Raw genomic sequence first — 25,308 nt, 5'->3', positions numbered from 1 at the left:
AATAAGGACAAATTTAAGAAAGAGATCTTTTAATAAGCTTTGAGAAATACAGATGTTGCTTGGTGGTCAGGATGTGGTATGTGGTTCTCTTACTAGATTCTGCTAACCGACGTCTTTATATTACGGCAGTGTGGCATAGTGTAAAGGGCGCTGATTTATGTTTGAATTATTTCTCTGCCATTTATTAGTTGTGACTTTGGTCACATTAAACATTTCTTTTGGTTTGAATCTGATTCTCAGAATTATTATTATAATTCAAATATGTTACAACTCAGATATTTATAATAAACAATAAAATGTTCCTCCACGTGGCCCTAGCCTCATAACAAATGTTTCCTTGAGATTAAAGCTTTCCTTTCACAGTACATTCATAGGAGCAGCAATTAGATAATTTACTACAAGCTGTAAAGTTAAATGATAATCACTAGAACCAGTTATTATTAATATAGTTCATTCTCTCTCAACAGCCTCCTCGTACACATATAACACAGTGGGTAGTGGTATAGATGAGCATGTCTCAGATCAAAATCATATCAGAGTTGCTGACCACCATAGACCATAGACTGATGATCCATCTTGTATCTGGTTTAGAAATAAAAGCATGTTGTTTGAACAAGAACTTTAGGGTTTTGGCTGGGCGTGTTGGCTCATATCTGCAACCCCAGCACTTTGAGAGTCCTGGTATCTTTTTTTTGAGAGACAGTCTCACTCTGTTGCCTAGGCTGGAGTGCAGTGGCACGATCTTGGCTCACTGCAGCCTCCACCTCTCGGTTTAAGCAATTCTCCTTCCTTAGTCTTCTGAGTAGCTGGGATCACAGGTGTATGCCACCATGCCTGGCTAATATTTGTATTTTTAGTAAAGATGGGTTTCACCATGTTGGCAGGCTGGTCTTGAACTCCTGACCTCAGGTGATCTTCCTGCCTTGGCCTCCCAAAGTGCTGGGATTACAGGTGTAAGCCACCACGCTTGGCCCCTGGTATCATATTAAACATACTGTGATTAGCACATACAGAGCTGACTTTATTCTTTTTAATATCTGCAAAATATTTCAAATCTAGAGGTACTTTAATTTCTTTGTCCAGTCACCAATTGATGGCTGTTTAGTTGAATGCCTTTTTAGTTAATTTACCTTGCTCTTTAAATTTGATGATTCTAAATTGGCCCCTATTTATGAAGGTGTCTGAAAGTGATTACCGTTTCCTACTTTACTTTCATGTCAAATTAGAAATACTACCCTACCTTAGTGTTAAAGAACAGACATCATTATTTTACTCTAACCCTAGTTAGTTTTTGTTGTTGTTTTTGTTTTTTTTCCTCTTTTTTTTTTTTTTGGAGACAAGATCTGACTTTGTCACCTAGGCTGGAGTGCAGTGTGGTGCGATCATGGCTCACTGCAGCCTCAACCTCCTGGGTTCCAGAGATTCTTCCACCTCAGCCTCTGAAATAGCTGGGACTACAGGTGTGCACCATCACGTCTGGCTAATTTAAAAAAATTTTTTTGGTAGAGATGGGGTCTTACTTGTTGCCCCAGGCAAGTCTTGAACTGCTGGGCTCAAGCCATCCTCCTCTTGCTTTGGTCTCCCAGAGTGCTGGAATTACAAGTCTGAGCCACCACCTCACCCGCCCAGAGTGTGTGTACATTAAGTATGTAATTAATGTAGATCCTTTAGGGAGTCTATTATGAACTTCAAATCTTAAAATGATTGATAAATTGCAAATAGTTTATTTGATACTAGTAGAAATCAAATTAAGAGTTTGTGGCTGGGCACGGTGGTTCACGCCTGTAATCCCAGCGCTTGGGAGGCCGAGGTGGGCAGATCATGAGGTCAGGAGATCGAGACCATTCTGACCAACATGGTAAAACCCTGCCTCTACTAAAATACAAAAAATTAGCCGGACGTGGGGGTACGCGCCTGTAGTCCCAGCTACTCGGGAGGCTGAGGCAGGGGAGTCGCTTGAACCCAGGAGGTGGAGGTTGCAGTGAGCCAAGATTGTGCTACTACTCTCCAGCCTGGTGATAGAGCGAGACTCCGTCTCAAAAAAAAAGAAAAAGAGTTTGTGATTTCACAATATTTGTTTCTTTTGGTTACAGATTATTGAAACTATGCCAATGACTGAGAAAGTTGAAGAATTGTTGCGTGTCATAGGTCCATTTTATGAAATTGTCGAGGACAAGAAGAGTAGCAGGAGTTCTGATGTAACTTCAGGTTGGACTATTTTACCTGTTTTTAAACTCATCAGCTCATATATTATGCACATATTAATATTTGTATGTCTGATTTTTTTTCTTACTTTCACATGCTAGTCCGACTGGAGAAAATCTCTAAATGTTTAGAAGGTAGGAATAATGAAATCATGCAAAAGTTTTGTTTAAAATTTACATGTCAAAAGAATTCTGCACAAACTTATAGAACTTATAATCTTGTCATCCAGGAGTTTTCATTCCTAGCAAACACATTGTGTGAAGTTCCAAAACATTATAAACCCTTAGAATTTTATTTTTTATTTTTTATTTTTTTTTTAATTGCATTTTAGGTTTTGGGGTACATGTGAAGAACATGCAAGATTGTTGCATAGGTACACATGTGGCAGTGTGATTTGCTGCCTTCCTCCCCATCACCTGTATCTGGCATTTCTCCCCATGCTAACTCTCCCCAACTCCCCAACCCCCGCTGTCCCTCCCCTGTTTCCCCCCAACAGACCCTAGTGTGTAGTGCTCCCTTCCCTGTGTCCATGTGTTCTTATTGTTCAACACCCGCCTATGAGTGAGAACCTGCGGTGTATAAACCCTTAGAATTTTAACCCTTAAGTGGAAAGTTATTAAAATACACCAGGTAGTTTACTTAGTATATTCAAAATTACAGCAGAATCTATGGTTTTAGTTTGATAGATCATGTTTTCTATTTTGCTTTGAGAATTACATTAATAATACTTTTAATTCAATGATTTACCTGCTAATTTTAAAATGAGTATGTTGGCCGGGTATGGTGGCTCATGCCTGTAATCCCAGCACTTTGGGAAGTCAAGGCAGGTGGATCACCTGGGGTCAGGAGTTTGAGACAAGACTTGCCAACATGGTGAAACCTCATCTCTACAAAAAATACAAAAATTAGCCAGGTGTGGTGGTGAACGCCTGTGATCCCAGCTACTTGGGAGGCTGAGGCACAAGAATCATTTGAACCCAGGAGGCAGAGGCTGCAGTGAGATGAGATCACTCTGCTGTACTCTGGCCTGGGCGACAGAGTGAGATGCTGTCTCAAAAAAAAAAAAAAAGGGCAGGTACGGTGGCCAACAACGCCTGTAATCCCAGCACTTTGGGAGGCCATAGTGGGTGGATCACGAGGTCAACAGATCGAGACCATCCTAGCCAATGTGGTGAAACTCTGTCTCTACTAAAAATAAAAAAATTAGCTGGGTGTATGATTGCATGCCTGTAGTCCCAGCTAGTTGGTAGGCTGAAACAGAAGAATTGCTTGAACCCAGGAGATGAAGATTGCAGTGAGCCAAGATTGAGCCACTGTACTCCAGCCTGGTGACAGAGAGAGACTCCATTTCGAAAAAAGAAATTAAAATTGATATGTTTGTAATATGGTTTAACTGTAGCATAGCAAGCTAATGCAAGACAGTTAATTCACTTAGCTTGTTTTTAAATTTTATTTTGGTTCAAGCATCTTTGCATGGATTACAGTTTCATTCTTTTTTTTTTTTTTTTTTTTTTAGAATTTGTCTTCATATACACAAAGTATTGAAAAGTTATGTTTTGCATACTTGCAGGAGAATAAAATGCAAAATGTGTTGGTATTAACTAAACCAATTTGCTCTTGAAATTTTTTTAGAAAGCAGAGTGAAATGAGACCACAAGAGTCAATTTAAGTGAAAATTGTATGTATATTCTTTAAATAAAAATTGCCTGGCTTCCCTTTTTTTTCCTCTTGGGATCCCTATTTATAAGACATCTTTTAATAATTGACAGTAATGGCAGTATTTCAGAATAGTAATCTTCCCTGCGCTGAAATCAGGCCTTGTACCTGTCATGGTAATAAACCATGTGCAAGTGGTACTGAGTGTTTACTGGGCATAACTCTGTTAACATCATTCTACATCTGGTTTGCTTAGAGAAGTCAAATATTAACAAGACATGCTTATTCAATTTAGAGAAAAAAATAAATGCTTTCTTCTTTTTTTTTTTTTTTTTTTTTGAGACGGAGTCTTCTTCTGTCACTCAGGAGGCTGGAGTGCAGTGGTCTCATCTCGGCTCACTGCAAACTCCAGCTCCTGGGTTCAAGCGATTCTCCTGACTTAGGCTCCTGAGTAGCTTGGATTACAAGTGTGTGCCACTGTGCCCAGCTAATTTTTGTATTTTTAGTAGAGCCGGTTTTGCCATGTTGGCCAGGCTGATCTTGAACTCGTGACCTCAGGTGATCTCCCGATTCGGCTTCCCAAAGTACTGGGATTACAGACATGAGCCACTGTGCCTAGCCAGAAAAAAAAAAATTAAATGTTTTCTGTATGTCAGGCATGTTAGGATGAAGACGGAAGTAAATCTGGATCTGCTTCAGTGGTATCCAGCCACTGGCCAGAGGCAGATATTTAAACAGCTAATTATAAAATAAAGAAGAGTAAATAATAGTAATAAAGGTACAGGCTCACAGTTACCTAGCTATCACTTAAAAATTTAAAAATCTTTGAAGACCAGAAGTTTTTTTGGTAAACTCATTTGGCAGCAAAACCTGTCTGATATGAAGTAAAAATCTAGGGAGCAAAATCCGACCTGAAATAAAATAAGGATATTTTGAGTCTCTATCCTATGTAGTGTAACTATTTATATGTTTTGCTGCAAAAATCATATTTTCTCTTTTTAGTGAGAGCTGTCTTAGACTTTATTGGATGTGTTACATAATATACCAAATGGCATATGTACCATATAACCTTGCAAAATTAGAAAAACTTGAGATTTCAAAACATATCTGGATCCAAGGGTTGTAAGTAAGGGATTGTAGATTTGCACCATAATTTTTTTCACCTGAACCATGTTGATGGATATTTAGGTTATTTACTCTTTTGATCTTCAAAAAATGATGATGCTGAGAATAACCATGTATTTGTCCTTTCATATATATGAAAGCATATCTGTAAGAAATATTAGAAATGGAATTAGAAATGTTTGATGGGTATTTGTAATTTTAAAAGATATTGCCAAATTGCAAGACAGTTTGCACTCTTGTCTTTTTTTTTCCTAAACAAGCATTTTCTTAAAAGTAGCCATTTAGGTTCAATAGAACAGATGTATCAGTTTTACATGGCCATTTTCAGAATATACATATACGGTAAGTTTTGAAATCAGGAATGGTGAGTCCTCCAATTTTGTTTTTTTTCAAGATGGTTTTGGCTAATCTTGATCCCTCAAATTTTCATATGAATTTTAGAATCTGCAAGTCAATTTTTTGCAAAAATGCCAGCTTGGATTTTGATAGAGATTGCAGTGAACTTGCAGGGAGTATTGTCATCTCAACAATATTATCTTTCAATACCTGTTCTCAAAACAGCATCTTGTAACCAGCAGCATTGGCAACAAATGTGTCCTTGTAGAAATTCAGAATCTTACATCACCCTAGACTTAGTAATTCAGAATCTGCCTCTTAAATAGATCTCAGGAGATTCGTATGCACATTAAAGTTGAGAAGCTCTGATGTACTTACCCTCAGGCTATAGCTTTGGCCACTTGGACAATTTGCTTTTGTAAGTGATTGATAACATTAAAGGATACTTTAAGAAAAAACTCAAATATCATAAAGACATGATATGAGTTGTGCACCTGAAGTCCTAAAGGTAATACAGGAATACAATTTTTTAAATGGACTCCAACTGTAATATTGATGGGATTGTTGGTAGAACCAAAAGTGTATTTTTTGCTTTCAGCGGGCTAGTATATAGGAAGTATCTCGTCATCTGCCATGTATGAAGATCCATTGATCTCTAACTTTATTTTGATTGATGTTAACTTAATTTATCCTCTGCCTGATTCAGAAAGGATTTAAGATAGCTTGATTGTAAGATGATAATTGAAGGAATTTGTCTATGTAATAATATGTGCATGTTTATAGTCAAATAAAATAATACTATTATATATATCACTAACATTTGAATTCAAAATTATTTTATTATTTGTAAATTTTGTTAGTATTATTTAGAAATTATGGCATTATTGTATATTACCACATTGTGACTAAGTGGTCATTTCATGTTTTAGATCTTGGTAATGTTCTCACTTCTACTCCAAATGCCAAAACTGTTAATGGTAAAGCTGAAAGCAGTGACAGTGGAGCTGAATCTGAGGAAGAAGAGGCCCACGAAGAAGTGAAAGGGGCAGAACAAAGTGATAATGGTAATGTTGGATAATCAGGTAGTAATTTTACAATAAATAAATTAAGAGGGTATGAAGACATTTGGGCTGATTTGGTATTGTCTAAGATTAGAGCAGATGGTGGGATGTAGGCTGTTGACCTTATAATCGGGTTTGCTGTGGACCAAAAGGCTCTACCACACAGTATAGGACAGCCAACCTTATGCAGAAATGGGATAGGTGTTAATTGAAGGTTGACAAGAAGAGGCCACTCCTCCAAATGGATGGCCTGATCAGCTGCATTAGACATGTACTATTTTAAGGTGTTGTTTCTAACGTGAATATGCATAAGTTACTAAGGACAGGAGAGAAGTTAGACTCTCAATATCTTATCAAAAATAGAGTGGAATCTAGAGAATAGGATACAGGCACACGTTTTTGTTTTTGTTTTTTTGGCTTTTGGTTTTTTTTTGAGATGGAGTCTCGCTCTGTCACCCAGGCTGGAGTGCAGTGGTGCGATCTTGGCTCACTGCAACCTCTGCCACCTGTGTTCAAGGCATCTTCCTGCCTCAGCCTCCCGAGTACAGGCATGTACCACCATGCCCCATTAATTTTTATATTTTTAGTAGAGACGAGATTTCACTGTGTTGGCCAGGCTGGTCTCAAACTCCTGACCTCAAGTGATCTGCCCACCTTGGCCTCCCAAAGTGCTGGGATTACACGCATGCGCCATCGCACCGGTTTACAGGCATAAGTTTTCATGAAGAAGGAACATTGGAATTATGGGTTAGAGCATTGGGGGCCTTGTTAGAATACCAGTGATACATGGGAAGACTGTTTTCAAAAGGGGAGACAGAAACACACTAAAACAAACTGCATAACTTAGTTTTACCTTCCCTTTCCAGTAAGATATGACAAATAACACCTTCTTTAAGGATCTTTTTTATCAACTATGTGGACCCCTTTGCACTGCTAGGTCTCATAGAGCAATTTGCTTATGCCTAAGAGTAAAAAGATTTTGAGAGATTACTTTTTAAAGGAATTCTAGAAGATTCACAGGGAACTGAAACAGTTTTGAAGCCAAAATAGTTTGGGTGCGCTCTTAGCATATAGTAAACCCCATTTCAAGGAGCATGCCTTCTCTTTGATCCAAGTAGGAAACCCTTCAAAGGGGTTGTGGTAGGTTAGGGAAATGACAACTGGTTATGAAAACATGGTATGCAGCAGGTGACCTACTGTGAACCTATGACTTTCTCCATTTCCTCATAAAAGATAAGAAAATGATGAAGAAGTCAGCAGACCATAAGAATTTGGAAATCATTGTCACTAATGGCTATGATAAAGATGGCTTTGTTCAGGATATGCAGAATGACATTCATGCCAGTTCTTCCCTGAATGACAGAAACACTGAAGAAGTAAAGCCTATTGATGAAAACTTGGGGCAAACTGGAAAAACTGATGTTTGCATTCACCAAGGTATTGTCCCCAAATAATTCTGTGTCCAGCCTCTTTCCTATGAATAGTCTTTTAATAATTACAGGATCTTTAGGATCAGTTTTGAATTTAAAAATCTCTTATTCAGTCATATCTTAGGGCTTGTTAATATTATAAGGGTTTATGGTTTTGAAAGAGAGTGAATTAGGGCCAGGGTTATATATGTATTTCTTTCTGTTGCCCAGGCTGGAGTGCAGTGACATAGTCAAGGCTCACTGCAGCTTTGAACTCCTGGGCAATTCTACCGCAGCCTCCTGAGTAGCTGGGGTTACAGGCATGTACCACCACGCCTAGCTAATGTTTAAATTTTTTGTGGAGACAGGGTTTTGCCAGGTTGCCCAGGCTGGTCTGGAAACCCTGGGTTCAAGTGATCTGCCCTCCTCAGCCTCCCAAAGTGCTAGTATTACAGGCTTGAGCCTCTGTGCTGGCCTATTTTTCAATTTTTAGGGATACCTAATAGTCCGTATGAGAAACTCATTTCTTTTTCTTTTTTTTTTTTTTTTAGATAGAGTCTTGCTTCTTTGCCCAGGCTGGAGTGCAATGGCGCCATCGCAGTTTACTGCAACCTTCACCTCCTGGGTTCAAGCAGTTCTCCTGCCTCAGCCTCCCCAGTAGCTGGGATTATAGGCATTTGCCACCACGCCCAGCTAATTTTTGTATTTTTAGTAGAGATGGGCTTTCACCATGTTGGCCAGGCTGGTCTCGAACTCCTGACCTCAAGTGATCCACCCGCCTTGGTCTTCCAAAGTGCTGGGATAACAGGCGTGAGCTGCCTCGGCTGGCCGAGAAGCATCATTTCTTAATATAAGAACCAAACTTGCATAGTTGCATCTTACATTTAGACATCCTGTTTGGTAGGTAATTTTTTCTTATGGGGTTATTAGGTTTTATAAGGTTTCATCTAGACTGTCTTTATGGAATTCAGTGACAAAATATTTTGGTCTTTTCAAATAAAAATTATCAACTAAATTTAAAGTTTTGGTAAATTTTAAAAAGTGTGGCTTGATAAATCAAATTTGTCTCTCAGTATAAAAATAAGGCTGAAAAATACTAGCATGATGACTTATGTTGGAGTATTAAAAAAAAGAAAAAAGGGCTGAAAAAATATATAAGGCTGATGAATTTTGAAAATGGAATATGAAAACGGACTAAAAAGAAAAAAAGAAAAAAAAAAAGAAAATGGAATAAACGCTAGGCACTGTGGTTAACGCCTATAATCCCAGTACTTTGGGAGGCTGAGGTGGATGGATCACCTGAGGTCAGGAGCTGGAGACCACCCTGGACAACATGGTGAAACTCCGTCTCTTAAAAATACAAAAATTGGCTGGGCATGGTGGCTCATGCTTGTAATCCCAGCACTTTGGAAGCCTGGGTGGGTGGGTCAGGAGTTCAAGAGCAGCCAGACCAACATGGCGAAACCCTGTCTCAATTTAAAATACAAAAAATTAGCCAGGTGTGACGGCATGCACCTGTAATCCCTGCTACTTGGGAGGCTGAGGCAGGAGAATCACTTGAACCCTGGAGGTGGATGTTGCAGTGAGCCAGTATCACACCACTGCGCTCCAGCCTGGGTGACAGAATGAGACTCCATAAAAAAAAAAAAAAAAATTAGCTGGGCATGGTAGCAGGCACCTGTAATCCCAGCTACTTGGGAGGCTGGGGCAGGAGAATCGCTTGAACCCAAGAGGCAGAAGTTGCAGTGAGCCAAGATCTGCGCTCCAACCTAGGCAACGGAGTGAGACTCCATCTCAAAAAAAGAAAAAAAAGGAATAAATCTGTTTTTCTTTTATTAGAGTATAATTATACTATTGCACTTTTGTTCATATTTAGATCTAAATGATGATCATGTTGAAGATATTACAGGAATTCAGCATTTGACAAGTGATTCAGACAGTGAAGTTTACTGTGATTCTATGGAACAATTTGGACAAGAAGAGGTAAAAACGACATTTTCTGATTGGTAAATTTTCAAAGCGGTATGTTAGAATTCAATGTGTAACGTCCGTTAGTAGCAAATATACATGCTATTTTTCATTTTGAAAATATGCCCCTAAAATGTTTAAACATTTGTATTTTAAACTATTTTTTCTTAATTCAAAAATGTGTGAAATTCTGGAAAAGTCAAAGAAAAAAATTAATAACTATTCCATTATGACTAATAATATATATATATATTTATAAATATTCTATGAGATGTGGGATGGAGATGCAGAGGAAACACTTTTTATGCTAGTCCCTATGTTTGAAACATTTATTAATGTTCAGGAAAATTGAATGATTTTCTTTGTTGTTGTTTTGTTTTTTAGAGATGGGGTCTCGCTCTGTCGCCCAGGCTGGAGTGCAGTCGTGCAACCTCAGGTCACTGCAACCTCCGCCTCCTAGTTTCAAGCAATTCTCCTGACTCAACCTCCCAAGTAGCTGGGATTACAGGCGTATTCCACCATGCCTGGCTAATTTTTATATTTTCAGTAGAGACAGAGTTTCACCATTTTGGCCAGGTTGGTCTCAAACTCCTGGCCTCAAGTGATCTGCCTGCCTCAGCCTCTCAAAGTGCTGGGATTACAGACATGAGCCACCACCCCCAGCTCAAATATGGGTTCTTGATATGTTGCCTAGCGTAGTCTCAAACTCTTGGCCTCAATCAGTGCAACCACCTCTGCCTCCCAAAATGCTGGGATTACAGGTGCGAGTCACCAAGCCTGGCCTGAATAATTTTTAAATAAATAAGTCTGTTCTTCACGTTGACTATAATTCATTGGATTGATATTTTTGGTGGAAATAATTTTTAAATTTCAGTTGATTAAGATGCAGTATTGGAAGAGAAAACTTGAAAAAAAAATTATAAAAGTCCATGAATTCTTTTTCTCAACTTTTTCTGATAATGATGAGGGTGGTTTATTTTTAATTTTTATGGGCACATAGTAGGTGTATATATTTATGGGGTAGACGGGGTGCATTGGCTCATACCTCTAATCCCAAGCAAGAATATCGCTTGAAGCCAGGAGTTTGAGACCAGCCTGGGCAAGATGGCGAGACCCCATCTACACTTTATTTTTGTAAAATATAATAAATATATATTTATGGGGTCCATGAGATATTTTGATGCAGGCATATGATGTGTAATAATCATATCAGGGTAAATGGGGCGTTCATTACTTCAGGCGCTCATCATTTCTTTATGTTACAATCATTCCAGTTGTACTCCCTCAGTTATTCTAAAATGTGCAACAAAAATATTGCCAACTATGTCCACTCTGCTGTGCTGTCAGATACTAGATCTTATTCACTGTATCTCTATCTCCATGAGTTTGTTTTAATTTTCAGCTGTCACAAATAAGTGAGAACATTTGAAGTTTTTCTTTCTGTGCCTGGCTTATTTCACTAAACATAATATCTTCCAATTCAATCCATATTGCAAATGACAGGATCTCATTCTTTTTATTTATTTATTTATTTTATTTTTGATTTATTTTTATTATTATTTTTTATGGTAGGGTAGTACTCCATCGTGTATATGTATCGCATTTTCTTTATTCGTTTGTCTGTTGATGGACCGTTAGGTTGCTTCCAAATCTTGGCTATTGCGAACAGTGCTGCAGTAAACATGGGATTGCTGATATCTCTTCAATATATTGATTTCTTTTCTTTTGGGTACACAGCCAGTAGTGGAATTGCTGGTCATATGGTAACTCTGTTTTTAGTATTGTTTGTTTTTTGAGGAACTTCCGTATTCTGCATAGTGGCTGTACTAATTTACATTCTCACCAGCAATGCACAAGGGCTCCCTTTTCTCCACATCCTCACCAGCGTTTGTTATTGCATGCCTTTTGGATGAAAGCCATTTTAACTTGGGTGAAATAATATCTGATTGTTTTGATTTGATTTGCAATCATAGTTTTGATTTGCATTTCTCTGACGATCAGTGATGTTGAGCACCTTTTCATGTAATGGTTTGCCATTTGTAGGTCTTTTGAGAAATGTCTGTTCAGATCTTTTGCCCATTTTTAATCAGATTATTAGATTCTTTTTTCCTATTGTTTACGCTCCTTATGTATTCTAGTTATTAATCTGACGAGGGTGGTTTTTACAGCTATATTTCTGTCTGGCCTTTTTATATCCTCTCCCCATTCTATCTCCTACCTTGTTCTAATATAGTTTAGTGTGTCTTATAGACAATCATTTATCTTTTGCCTCCCTGAACTGATTTTAACTTTTCTCTTTGTGTTTTTCTCCTTTTCTCATTTCATAATGCAATTAAATCTATCTCTTAGTTTTCTCAAATTTTAAAAACACGTGAATAAAATATCTTTTACCTAAGGTCAAACACAAATGAGTAGCGTAGGCCAGTCATGGTGGCCCACTCCTCTCATCCCAACACTGTGGGAGGAGGTCGAGGCAGCTGGATCGCTTGAGCTCACGAGTTTGAGATCTGCATGGGCAACATGGCAAAACCCTGTCTCTAGAAAAAAATACAAGAATTAGCCAGGCATGGTAGCTACTTGGGGAGGCTGAGGTGGGAGGAAGGCTTGAGCCTGGGAGACAGAGGTTGTAGTGGCCAGATGATGCCACTGTGCTCCAGCCAGGCCTGTAAAGCCAGAACTTGTCTCAAAAAAAAAAAAAAAAAAAAAAAAAGGCAGCATAGATTGGAAGAATAAGGATAAGGAGGCCAAACTAAGAATGAGAGAAATTAGTGAAAAATGAAAAGGATGAAAAAACCCAGATGCCCTTTTATTTTTTCTTTTTAAAGAAGAGATGTTTGGGAAATGTCGATGAAATGGACCAGATAGAGATTAATCTCAGTAAATATCTGGCTGCTAACTTATAGGTTTGTTCCTGTTTTCTCTCTCAATCAGTTAATGGATTAAAGATCAAGGAACTGTCTGATCTGGCTTCTGGAGTACAGTGGCACAATCTGGGCTCACTGCAACTTCCACCTCCTGGGTTCAATTGATTCTCATGCCTCAGCCTTCCCGGTAGCTGAGATTACAGGTGTGCACCACCCCACCTGGCTAATTTTTGTATTTTTAGTAAAAACAAGGTCTCACCACGTTGGCCAGGCTGGTCTCATACTCCTGGCCTCAAGTGATCTGCCCGCCTCAGCCTCCCAAAGTGCTGGGATTACAGGTGTGCCACCTCGCCTGCTCCTTGCTGGCCTCTGTTAACACCACTCTCCTATGTGGTCTTTGCTCACCACCCACCCTGGCCTTCTCTCTCTAATGTGTCCAGTCCCTTCCCACACCCACCCTTGCTTGTACATCCTCCCTCTTCACTGAGGACTCTTACATACCCTTTATACCCTAACTAAGATGTTCCTTCCTGAAGGAAAGTAAGATACAGCCCCACCTCATCACCACCCTCACCAAATTTAGGTTAATTATAGGTTGTCATCCATCAATGTCTTAGGCGAGTTCTTTTAAAAACAAACACATTTAGGCTCTGCCTATGCAGTAACCATTCTTTATTCTTTATTCCTTTACTTTCTTTTTCTTTTTCATTTTCTTTTTTGTTTTTTTGAGATGAGTTTCACTCTTGTTGCCCAGGCTGGAGTACAATGGCATGATCTCAGCTCACCGCAACCTCTACCTACTGGGTTCAAGAGATTCTCCAGCCTCAGCCTCCCGAGTAGCTGGGATTACAGGCATGTACCACCATGCCCGGCTAATATTTGGCTTTTTAGTAGAGACAGGGTTTCTCCATGTTGGTCAGGCTGGTCTCAAACTCCCAGCCTCAGGTGATCTGCCCGCCTCAGCCTCCCAAAGTGCTGGGATTACAGGCATGAGCCACCATGCCCAGCCAGAATTGAAGACATTTTTTAGAAAAAGAATATTTCCCATAATAACATGAAAGAAGATTTTAGAAAAATGGTATTTCTCCTATTGCTGTAAAAACTTTGTTGTGTATAATTAATGTTTATAGCTTTTAACTCAATGTTGTTTTAAATTTGTAGTCTTTAGACAGCTTTACATCCAACAATGGACCATTTCAATATTACTTGGGTGGTCATTCCAGTCAACCCATGGAAAATTCTGGATTTTGTGAAAATGTTCAAGTAATTCCTGGAAATGGCAACATTGGGAATATGCAGGTGGTTGCAGTTGAAGGAAAAGGTGAAGTCAAGCATGGAGGAGAAGATGGTAGGAATAACAGTGGAGCGCCACACCGGGAGAAGCGAAGCGGCGAAAATGACGAATTCTCTAATGTCAGAAGAGGAAGAGGTGTGATTACCTTTTTTTCTTCCCTCACTATCTTTATTTATTTACTTATTTATTTTTGAGATGGAGTCTAGTGCTCTGTCGCCCAGGCTGGAGTGCAGTGTGCGATTACAGGCACATGCCACTACGCCTGGCTAATTTTTGTATTTTTAGTAGAGATGGGGTTTCGCCATGTTTGCCAGGCTGGTCTTGAACTTCTCACCTCGGGTGATCCGCCTGCCTCAGCCTCCCAAAGTGCTGGGATTACAGGCATGAGCCACTGCTCCTGGCCACACTTTAGAGATTTAGATCTCAAAGAAATAACAGAGGAAAATGAATAAAACAGTTTCTACTTGCATAAGAATTATTTAAAACAAACATTTTTGTCTCTTAAAATAGGACATAGGATGCAACACTTGAGTGAAGGAGCCAAGGGTCGGCAGGTGGGAAGTGGAGGTGATGGGGAGCGCTGGGGCTCCAACAGAGGGTCCCAAGGCAGCCTCAATGAGCAGATCGCCCTCGTGCTGATGAGATTGCAGGAGGACATGCAGAACGTCCTTCAGAGACTGCAGAAACTGGAAACACTGACTGCTTCACAGGTAAACTTTCAAATGTGTCATACCTTCTCCTACTTACTGATTCTGGAAAGCAATGTGGAATCTGTGTTGAACATATTTACATAAATTAATGTATTTTAGTAAAAATAAAAAGAATTTAGTTTTGAAAATATTGTTTAAGAAAAGACTGACCCAGAAACTAATTACTGCTTAAAATAATAGAGAAATAGCTGGGCATGGTGGCTCCTGCCCATAATCACAGCACTTTGGGAGGCTGAGGCTGGCAGATCACCTGAGGTCAGGAGTTCAAGACCAGCCTGGCCAACATGGCGAAACCCCATCTCTACTAAAAATACAAAAATTAGCCAGGCATGATGGTGGGTGCCTGTAATCCCAGCTTCTCGGGAGGCTGAGGTGGAAAACTCGCTTGAACCCGGGAGGTAGAGGTTGTAGTGAGCTGAGATTGTGCCATTGCACTCCAGCCTGGGCGACAGAGTGAGACTCCATCTCAAAAAAAAAAAAAAAAAAAAGAAGAAGAAAAAAGAAAAATGGCTAGGCGAGGTACCTCATGCCTGTAATTCCAACACTTTGGAAGGCTGAGGTAGGTGGATCACCTGAGGTCAGGAGTTTAAGACCAGACTGGCCAACATGGTGAAATTCTGTCTCTACTAAAAATAAAAAAAAATTAGCCAGGTGAGGTGTTGCATGCCTGTACTCCCAGCTACGTGGGAGGCTGAGGCAGGAGAATCGCTTGGACCTGGGAAGCAGAGGTTGCAGTGAGCTGAGATAGTGCCACTGCACTCCAGCATGGGTGACAGTGAGATTTTGTCTCTAAATGAATGAATGAATGAAAAAGGTTCATAGGAAGAGACACTTCAGTTTGATTTATAGTTTTGACTGTGGCCTGTAATAATCCCTGGACTCACCTGCCTCTCCTTGAGTAACATTTGTTGAAGAGAATAAAGAGGTAATTAGCCTTGACTGTCTGACCTAGCTGTAAACATTATACAACATTGAAGCATCATGCTGAAATAGATGTTAAGAAGTATTTGTAGGGATTAATCAAAGAAGATATGCTTCCATTGCAAGATAAATACATTAAATGTAGACTCATGTAAAGAAACTGATACTGCAGGCTTCCCTAAACAACCACTGGAAATATCTTTCTCTTTACCTAATCAGTAAGTTACTTAAGTTATTACGTTTTTAAAAATTATATGTATCCCTAGGATTCTCAGTTACATATTATTATTAATCAGACTGCAAATTCCTAGACTTCCAGGAGTCTACAAACACCCTAAAATACTACACACATTTGTCTTTGATTTTGCATTTTTGATGGGAGAGGATTTGTTGTCTTCATGAGATTCTCAAGAGGGTCTGTAAGGAAAAAGAGTTTAAAATAGTGCCTTGTGACCGGGCACAGTGACTCACACCTGTAATTTCAGCACTTTGTGAGGCTGAGGCGAGTGGATCACTTGAGGCCAGGAGTTCGAGACCAGCCTGGCCAACATGATGAAACCCCGTCTCTATTAAAAGTACAAAAATTAGCCGGGTGTGGTGGTGCGTGACTGTAATCCCAGCTACCTGGGAGACTGAGGCATGAGAATCACCTGAACCAAGTTGGCAAAAGTTTCAGTGAGCCTAGATCATGCCACTGTACTTGGCTCACTGCAACTTCCACCTTCTGGGACCATGTCATCCTCCCACCTCAACTTCCCAAGTAGCTGGAACCACAGGTGCATACCACCACGTCTAGCTAATTTTTGTATTTTTTGTAGAGACAGAGTTTGCCATGTTGCCCAGGCTGGTCTCAAACTCCTGAGCTCAAATGATCAGCCCACCTCAGGCTCCCAAAGTGCTTGGGATTACAGGCATGAACCACTGTGCCTGGAATGTTTTAAGTTATTATTATTATTTTTTTTAACCTAAGAATATTATACATATATTCAATATCTTTAGTGGTATTGAAATTCTGCTGAAATTCTTTTGATATATTTTCTTGACATTTACTTTTTCACTGTTATATAAAACTTTAGGCTAGGCCCATGGCTCACACCTGTAATCTCAGCACATTTGGAGGTCAAGGCAAGAGGATACCCTGTGGCTAGGAGTTCAAGACCAGCCTGGGCAACATAGCAAGACCTTATGTCTACAAAAAAGTAAAATTAAAATAGCCAGGCTTGGTGGTCGGCCCACCTACTCAGAAGGCTGAGGCAGGATGACCGCTTGAGCCCAGGAGTTGAAGGCTGCAGTGAGCCATGATCTCTCTAGCCTGGGGAACAGAGTAAGACCTCATCTCTACAAAAATACAATACAATAATAAAATAAAGTTGAAAAGATTTTGATTTAGGACTTTTTTACTTAAAATTTGCATAATTCACTTGGATGATTCATAGAAGAAATAAATTTGGCCAGGCACAGTGACTCATGCCTGTACTGTCAACATTTTGGGATGGATCACCTGAGGTCAAGAGTTTGAGGCCAACCTGGCCAACATGGTAAAACCCCACCTCTACCACCAAAAATACAAAAATTAGCTGGGTGTGGTGGCACATGCCTGTAATCCCAGCTGCTCGTGAGGCAGAGATTGCAGTGAACTGAAATCGTGTCTCAAAAAGAAAAGTCGCTTGGATAACATTGAAAGGTCAAATTGTGCAAATAAAAAGAAAAAGATAAGAAAAGTTGCTCCTCGTGGTGGCTCACACCTGTAATCCCAGCACTTTGGGAGGCTGAGGCAGGCAGATTACCTGAGGTTAGGAGTTTGAAACCAGCCTGACTAACATGATGAAACCCTGTCTCTGCTAAATACAAAAACAAATTAGCCGAGTGTGGTGGTGCATGCCTGTAATCCCAGCAAGTTGGGAGGCTGAGTCAGGAGAATTGCTAGAACCTGGGACGCAGAGGTTGCAGTGAGCCGAGATCGCACCATTGTACTCCAGCCTAGGCAACAAGAGTGAAACTCCATCTCAAAGAAAAAAAAAAAGAAAAAGAAAAGTCAAGTAGGTAATGAAATAAGACTGTAAAGCACGTAAGAGTTTAGATGGATTTGAGGTTTTATTTTGATAATTTTCTATAATTTGAGCTAAAAATACAAAGCATCAAAGTATTGTTTGGCTTGCAGTTTTAGGAAACTTATGCTTTGGTAAGTATTAGTTTCAGGATAATCAAAGTAGAGTTCGCAGAGGAATGCTGAATAAACTAAGAGTTCTACATTCCAACTGTTCTATACATAAAGAAAACAACAACCCCCCAAACCTCAAAATTTCTGCCTTTTTAAAAAAGATAGGAAATAGAAAAATTACTGTGTTTTTTATTTTTTCAAGGCTAAGTCACTTTCATTTGCATTGACAGGCAAAATCATCAATATCAACATTGCAGACTACTAGTCAGCCCACGTCACAGGTAAGACAGTTTTTAAAAAATTTAAATGCCAGGATTTCACATGTTACAATACATTTAGAACATACGAAATCTTTAAATCATCCCAGATGAAATCTACCTTTGAAGTTAAAAAATACTTGTTTCGTGTTTATTTAAGTCCGAACTACTCCTGAAAGCCTGCTTCCTGAATTATACTCTGAAATGTGGAATATCTTCCTCCCTTCAGCAGGAGTGAGATTTGTTACTAATTTTCTACTTTGAAAATTATGAATCAGTTATGTTTTTAAGTTTATACATGCAGTATTGAAGAGATTGGTGACAAGCTTATTGTGTTTTCTCAGAGACCATCTTGGTGGCCCTTCGAGATGTCTCCTGGTGTGTTAACTTTTGCCATCATATGGCCTTTTATTGCACAATGGTTGGTGTATTTATACTATCAAAGAAGGAGAAGGTAAGAGCAGTTTTATCATTTGAAATGGTGTGTAACTCTCATAACCTGTAACAGACAGAGCTTTCAGCAGCAGTTAAGGAGATAATAGGTCAATTTTATGGATACATTGTCATAGTGAACATTCTGTATTTATCCTGAGATGGAAACTCCCTTGGAAATGATATCTTGTGGATTCCTAGGTACTTGTTAGACTTAAAAACATTTTCACTTGAGAGCATCTGATGGATTTATACACCTTTGAGTTAGGCAACAACACAAAAGTGATTACACGCTTCTCTCTCTTTTTTTTTTTTTTCAGACTGGGATCGCATTTTGTTGCCCAGGCTGGAGGGCAGAGTGGTTATTCACGGGCATGATGATGTGCACTGAAGCCTCAGACTCCTTGGTTCAAGTGATCCTTTCTGTCTCAGCCTCCTGAGTGGCTGAGACTACAGGCATATACCAATTAAAGGCACAGTGGCTCACACCTGTAATCCCAGCACGTTGGGGAGGGCAGGGCAGGAGGATTGCTTGAGCAAAGGAGTTTGAAACCAGCCTGGGCACCATAGGGAGGTACTGTCTCTATTTTTAAAAATTAATCAAAAAGGAATTTGGAGGTAACTTTATTTTTAAAATTTATTTTATTTATTTTATTGTTATTTTTTTCGAGATGGAATCTCGCTCTGTCACCAGGCTAGAGTGCAGTGGCACAATCTTGGATCACTACAACCTCCATCTCCCAGGTTCAGGTGATTCTCTTGCCTCAGCCTCCCGAGTAGCTGGGATTACAGGCATGTGCCACCATGCCTGGCTAATTTTTGTATTTTTAGTTGGCTAGACTGGTCTCAAACTCCTGACCTCAGGTGATCCACCTGCTTCAGCCTCCCAAAGAGCTGGGATTACAGGCACAACCAACAGTGCCTGGCTGGAGGTTACTTTGAGGGCCAGAATTCCAGTTTGGGATGACAAGATCCCTCAAATAGGTCAGAGAATAATAGATTGGAATCCCTGAAAGTAACCCTGAGTCTGTCCATGTTAGGAATAACCTGAGGCCAAACCCTTGGGTTCAAGAAAATCCTTAAATCTAAAAAGTTGCCAGGTGTGGTGGCTCCTGTCTATAATCCCAGGACTTTGGGAAGCTGAGGTGGGTGTATTGCTTGAGCCCAGGAATTCAAGAACAGCCTGGGAAGAAAGTGAGACTCTGTCTCTACAAAAAATATAAAAAACAAAATAAAAAAATTGGCTGGGTTGGTGGTACACACCTGTAGTCCCAGCTACTTGGGAGGCTGAGGTGGGAGGATCACTTGAGCTCAGGAGGTTGAGTCTGCCGTGAGTCATGATCAGGCCACTGCACCCCAGCCTGGGTGATGGAGTGAGACTGTCTCAAAAAAAAAAAAAAAAAATACAGACCTGATTTTAAATCCTTTTCTTTCCTTCTTCTACACATTTTTCATTCCTCCAGTGGGTTTAGTGCTCTACGCTGTTTTATATTTGAATATCCCTGGTAACAGGAAAGAAGAGCCAAGCCTTCGTTAGGTATGTGGTAATGCTGGCTATGAGCAGCAGGGCCCAGTGCCACTAAGGGTAGATGTTTACACATTTGTAACGCATTTCAAAGTTCCTTTTCCTGTTTCCCTTGTAGAAAGTCGGGAGTTCGAGAGGAGAGGAATTTGCTTAAAAAAAAAAAAACCCTAAAGCTTACTTTGGTTAATAATTTATTTTATGCTTAAGATGGAACCAGCTTATTACTTTATAAAACATTGAAAAAACAAACGATACTCTGCTTCAACAGTCACAGAAAATTCGAGTTTTTCTAAAAATTGTTTAAATGTTTCTTACTATTAGAAATTTTGTAAAAGGTTGTTCACTATTTCTCCTAAGTATCCCTTTTAGTGTTCATGGATATCTCTGAATGGAGAAACTCTTTCCTATTTTTAATTTTCTACTTGGTTATTATTGAAGCTTTGTAAGTTTCTCACTGTATGTTGACTGTTTGATCCTTCCAAATTGCAAATTATTACCACTGTGCAACATCATTTTGACAAGGCATAGTGTTTTTACCCATATTGTTTGCTTATATATGTAATAGATGAACTGAGGTTGGAGGTAGGGCCATATTTGATATGGAAATAAGTTTTAGCCCTGAGGAGATTTAGGCATCTCTTAATCTCACATTGTTCAGCAATTTTTAATCTGATAGTTAAACGAATGAAGACTAGAGAGAGATATTTGCCATTGCACTCCAGCCTGGGTAACAAGAGCGAAACTCCGTCTCAAAAAAAAAAGAAAGAGATAGATTCTGTGTTAGAGATGAAGAGAAATGTCTAGAAATCTGATTAGAATGGGGGAAAGTGTGGGCAAGTAGAGGGTGTGTCCTGCTTATAATGGGGATCATCCTGTAGCTCATCCCCCAAAACAGTGTCTGGCACATAGTAGGTGCTCAATAAATGTGTGTTGAGTCTATAACTGCATCCTTCTTTGGGTAAGATGGCAAATGGAAGTACCATAAGACATGGAAAAGCTTTCATTTTATTGAGTAAATATGCACATGGACACAGACATACTAGGATATGTACGATAAATATAGGATAGTCCTATATGTTTTACATATGTATAGGACATATAGGAATATATACATATAGGACTATATATATATGTGTGTGTGTGTGTGTGTGTGTGTGTGTGTGTGTATATATATATATATATATATATAGACAGAGAGAGGACTACCTAGGAGTCCTGTATATATATAGGACTATATAGGAGGCTGGAGTGCAGTGGCATGAAATTGGCTCACTGCAGCCTTCACCTCCTGGGTTCAAGTGGTTTTCCTTCCTCAGCCTCCTGAGTAGCTGGGACTACAGGTATGCGCCACCACGCCCGGCTAATTTTTGTATTTTTAGTAGAGACCGGGTTTCACCATATTGACCAGACTGGTCTTGAACTCCTGATCTCAGGTGATCCAGCTACCTTGGCTTCCCAAAGTGCTGGGATTCTAGGCATGATCCAGCCTGGGATATGCTTTTGAAACTAAGTATCTTTTCCTTTGACATTAAAAGTAATACACAGAGTCTACTGTTTAATTTTTTTTCTAGTGTAGAATAATATAACTTTAAAAGTAAAAGAGATTTCTTAAGCTGTCACTCTGCAATGGATCAGAAAAACATTCTGTATGTGATAGGGGGAGCAGTACCTGCAGACTTCTTGTTCAGAAAAAGGCCCTGAAGCGTCTCCTGTGGTAACACCTGTCCCTGGTTGTCCAGCCTGACAACTCTGCTATTAAAATTATCCTTGAGTCAAATACTGAAAGCAGACTTGTAATATCCAAGAGATTAAACTAATACTTTATTTATTTATTTACTTGAGACAAGGTGTCACCATCTTGCCTGGGCTGCAGTGTAGTGGTACAGTCATAGGTCATTGCAGCCTCAAACTCCTAGGCTCAAGCAATCCTCCAGCCTCAGCCTCCTGAGTAGCTGGGACTGTAGGCAGATGTCAACTAATTTTCTTATTTTTTGTTGAGATGGGGGTCTCACTATTGCGCAGGCCAGTCTCGAACTCCTGCCCTCAAGAGATCCTCCTACCTCAGCCTCTCTTGTACTAGGATTACAGGCCTGAGCCACCATGCCTGGCCTAAATTATTACTGTTACAAGAAAGGGATCCCAATCCAGACCCCAAGAGAGGGTTCTTGGATCTTGCACAAGAAAAAATTCAGGGTGAGTCCATAAAGTGAAAGCAAGTTTATTAAGAAAGTAGAGAAATAGAAGAATGGTTACTCCATAGACAGAGCAGCCCCAAGGGCTGCTGTTTGCCCATTTTTATGGTTATTTCTTGATGATATGCTAAACAAGGGGTGGATTATTCTTGCCTCCCCCCCGCCTTTTTTTTTTGAGACGGAGTCTTGCTCTGTTACCAGGCTAGAGTGCAGTGGCTCAATCTTGGCTCATTGCAACCTCCGCCTCCTGGGTTCAAGCGATTCTTCCGCCTCAGCCTCCCGAGAAGCTGGGACCACAGGCGTGTGCCACCACACCCGGCTAATTTTTTTTTGTATTTTTAGTAGAGATGGGGTTTCACCGAGTTGGCCAGGATGGTCTCGATCTCTTGAGCTTGTGATCCGCCCGCCTCAGCCTCCCAAAATGCTGGGATTACAGGCCTGAGACACTGCGCCCAGCCATGCCTCCCCTTTTTAGACCTTGTAGGGCAACTTCCTCACGTTGCCATGGCATTTGTAAACTGTCATGGCGCTGGTGGGTGTGTAGCAGTGAGGATGACCAGAGGTCACTCTCATCACCATCTTGCCTTTGGTGGATTCTGGCCGGCTTCTTTCCTGCAGCCTGTTTTCTCAGGAAAGTCTTTATGACCTGGATCTTGTGCTGACCTCCTATCTCATCCTGTGACTTAGAATGCCTTAACTGCCTGGACACGCAGCCCAATATGTCTCAGCCTCGTTTTACCTAGCTCCTATTCAAGATGGAGTTTCTCTGGTTCACACACCTCTGACATTACTTTGAAGGAAAGGACGTTTCTAACCAGTTTTCTTAAGCAGCATGCCCAGATTCCTAAATTTGCTATCATGTAATTTTCTTGGGGACACTCAGCCTTCAGTAGAGAGGTAATAAATACAAACTGATTGGGAGTGGGGAGGGTCTCAGGAGGAACATTCTCCAAATGGAGCCTAAGGCAGAAGGCACTGACACAAAATGTCAGGGCTGGGCTTCTGAGGAGGAGAAGGAATCGCAGCAGTGCAGCTAGAGCAGCATTCACCGTGGTGAGGGGGAAGGCAGAATTTATTTCTGTTCCCTTATCTGTTGTTTCCTGTGACTTTTCTTCTATCACTGCATTTTGCAAGTTGATTTAAAACGAAACCAAACAGAAAGATCTCACTAAGAGCCCGAAAACAATTCTAAAGTTCTGAAGACAGTGATTTATGTTCATTCTATTACACCAGAAGATTGGGGGTTCAGGCTGGGCTCAGTGGCTCATGCCTGTAATCCCAGCACTTCAGGAGGCTGAGGTGGTGTGTGTCGGGTCAGGTCTTACTAGCACAGGCCTCCATAACATCTGTTTCAGTACTGACTGACAGGTTAAGTTAAATGTTAAAAGCCAGTGCCCTTATTAAAAGGCTGGAATGTGACAAAAGCCCACCAAGTGTTTTGCCTAGAGCTTTCCTGGGCCTTAAAGCATGACAAAATAAGTAAAGAATTCTTAACAGGATCCATTTAGGATTAAACAAGTTTTACTGTGGGTCTGAAGAAACTCCCCAGGCCTCCACAAACAAGCTTATTGGGGTCTGAAGGAGCTCCCCAGACCTCTGATTTGGTAGGGAGGCAAGATAACGGTAATCACCCCAGCACCTGGACCCATTTAGATTAAGTAAATTTACTGAGGCACCAGAAGCTTCAGGACTCAGACCTTGGTTATAGATTAAAATAAAGTAATCACTTACGTCTTTAGATGAATGCACACTTACACATAGACATATAAGCTCTAGAAAACTGTAATTTTGAGATGATCTGGCGATAATTTCCAGGCCTTCTCCCTGTAACTGGCTGGCAGAAATAAAAACTCTCTTCCTCCCCAGTTCATCTGCTTCTCATTATTGGGCTCTTAGAAATAGAAGCCTCACCCTCACTTTGGTCCAGTAACAGGTTGATCACTTGAGGTCAGGAGTTCGAGAACAGCCTGGGTGAAACGCCATGTCAACTAAAAATACAAAAATTTTCCAGGTGTGGTGGTGGGCGCCTGTAATCCCAGCTACTTGGGAGGCTGGGGCTATAGGTGAATAACTTGAATCCGGGAGTTGGATGTTGCAGTGAGCCGAGATCGCGCCGCTGCACTCCAGCCTGGGTGACAGAGCGAGACTCCATCTCAAAAATAAAGAAGATTGGGGGTTCAGAGACAAAGTTAATCTGCCCTTTTATAAATCTGCAAAGGATTGTGTGTCGTAATCTGCATCACACAGATTCCTGATAAGTGTTGCTAACTGTTCAGGCACCTGCAGCTAACATTCTTGCTAAAACGTCACTTAGGCAGTTTGTCTTTACAGCCACCCACATCTGTTTTGTCTTAGTCGACCATTTCAATTCTCTTCCTCCAGGGGCCTGTTTTCTTCCTGCTGCCTGGAGCTCCTTCTGTTATGTGAAAGTTGATCTATTTAAAATGTCATTCCTGCCAAGGAGGTGTACATAAGAGGATTTCTGTAAAGGATAAGGAATGATCTGATAATTTAAAATACCACTCCTGCCAAAGGAGTTGCATAAGAGTATTTCTACAGAGAGGATTCAATCTGTTATGAGAGTTTCAGGCATTTTGGCATCTTGAGTGCTGGGGAGGGTTTGAAGATTTTAGAGCAGAACCCAGATCATATGTGATTGTGTGTCTTGTGCTAACAAGCCCACCCTTTTCTGATAGCTCATTCACTCTTCCGTCTTTGAAACCATCACATTGCATTTATGCAAGTTTGGAGTTTATATGTCTCTTTGTCACCTACCACCTCTCTTGAGGCCTGAGAGCCTGCCTCATTTATCCTTGAATCCCCAGAAGCTGGCACAGAGCCTGGAAACTAATGGAAACATAATCCGTGTTGATTAAATGAATAGTCCAGGTTGTACATCTATTACCCTTTTACAGTTTTATTAAACATTTGTTTCACAGCTTTTCTATTTTGATAAAATTATGAAATTATTTCCACAAATCTTAATCATATAATAGCCAACCAGAAAAGGATAAGAATCTAGGAGAGAGGAGAAATGTACATTTAAATTATTTATTAAAAACTGGGGTCGGGGCCGGGCGCGGTGGCTCAAGCCTGTAATCCCAGCACTTTGGGAGGCCGAGGCGGGTGGATCACGAGGTCAAGAGATCGAGACCATCCTGGTCAACATGGTGAAACCCCGTCTCTACTAAA

General features: G+C 40.3%; 1 protein-coding gene across 7 annotated transcripts in view; it reads left to right on the top strand.

Annotated features, from left to right (window-relative positions):
• The window catches only part of ACBD5 (acyl-CoA binding domain containing 5), a 41,750-nt gene that overhangs the window by 14,773 nt on the left and 1,669 nt on the right, over window positions 1-25,308 (top strand). For 4 of the 7 annotated variants that reach the window (XM_017535484.2, XM_037740956.1, XM_017535482.2 and 1 more), the window contains exons 5-13: window positions 2,094-2,208; window positions 2,307-2,339; window positions 6,252-6,386; window positions 7,617-7,820; window positions 9,669-9,775; window positions 13,786-14,053; window positions 14,429-14,628; window positions 17,941-17,991; window positions 18,312-18,421. In XM_017535484.2, the coding sequence (XP_017390973.1) occupies window positions 2,094-2,208; window positions 2,307-2,339; window positions 6,252-6,386; window positions 7,617-7,820; window positions 9,669-9,775; window positions 13,786-14,053; window positions 14,429-14,628; window positions 17,941-17,991; window positions 18,312-18,421 (1,223 nt within the window). The remainder of the gene's footprint in view (window positions 1-2,093; window positions 2,209-2,306; window positions 2,340-6,251; window positions 6,387-7,616; window positions 7,821-9,668; window positions 9,776-13,785; window positions 14,054-14,428; window positions 14,629-17,940; window positions 17,992-18,311; window positions 18,422-25,308) is intronic. The other 3 variants (XM_017535483.2, XM_017535486.2, XM_017535488.2) reach the window with 1 other exon arrangement.

This window comes from Cebus imitator, unplaced genomic scaffold, assembly GCF_001604975.1.
Source record: "Cebus imitator isolate Cc_AM_T3 unplaced genomic scaffold, Cebus_imitator-1.0 Scaffold92, whole genome shotgun sequence".
Lineage (NCBI taxonomy): Eukaryota > Metazoa > Chordata > Mammalia > Primates > Cebidae > Cebus > Cebus imitator.
The sequence above is the reverse complement of the archived record's forward strand: the minus strand, read 5'-3'. Positions and strand labels throughout refer to the sequence as shown.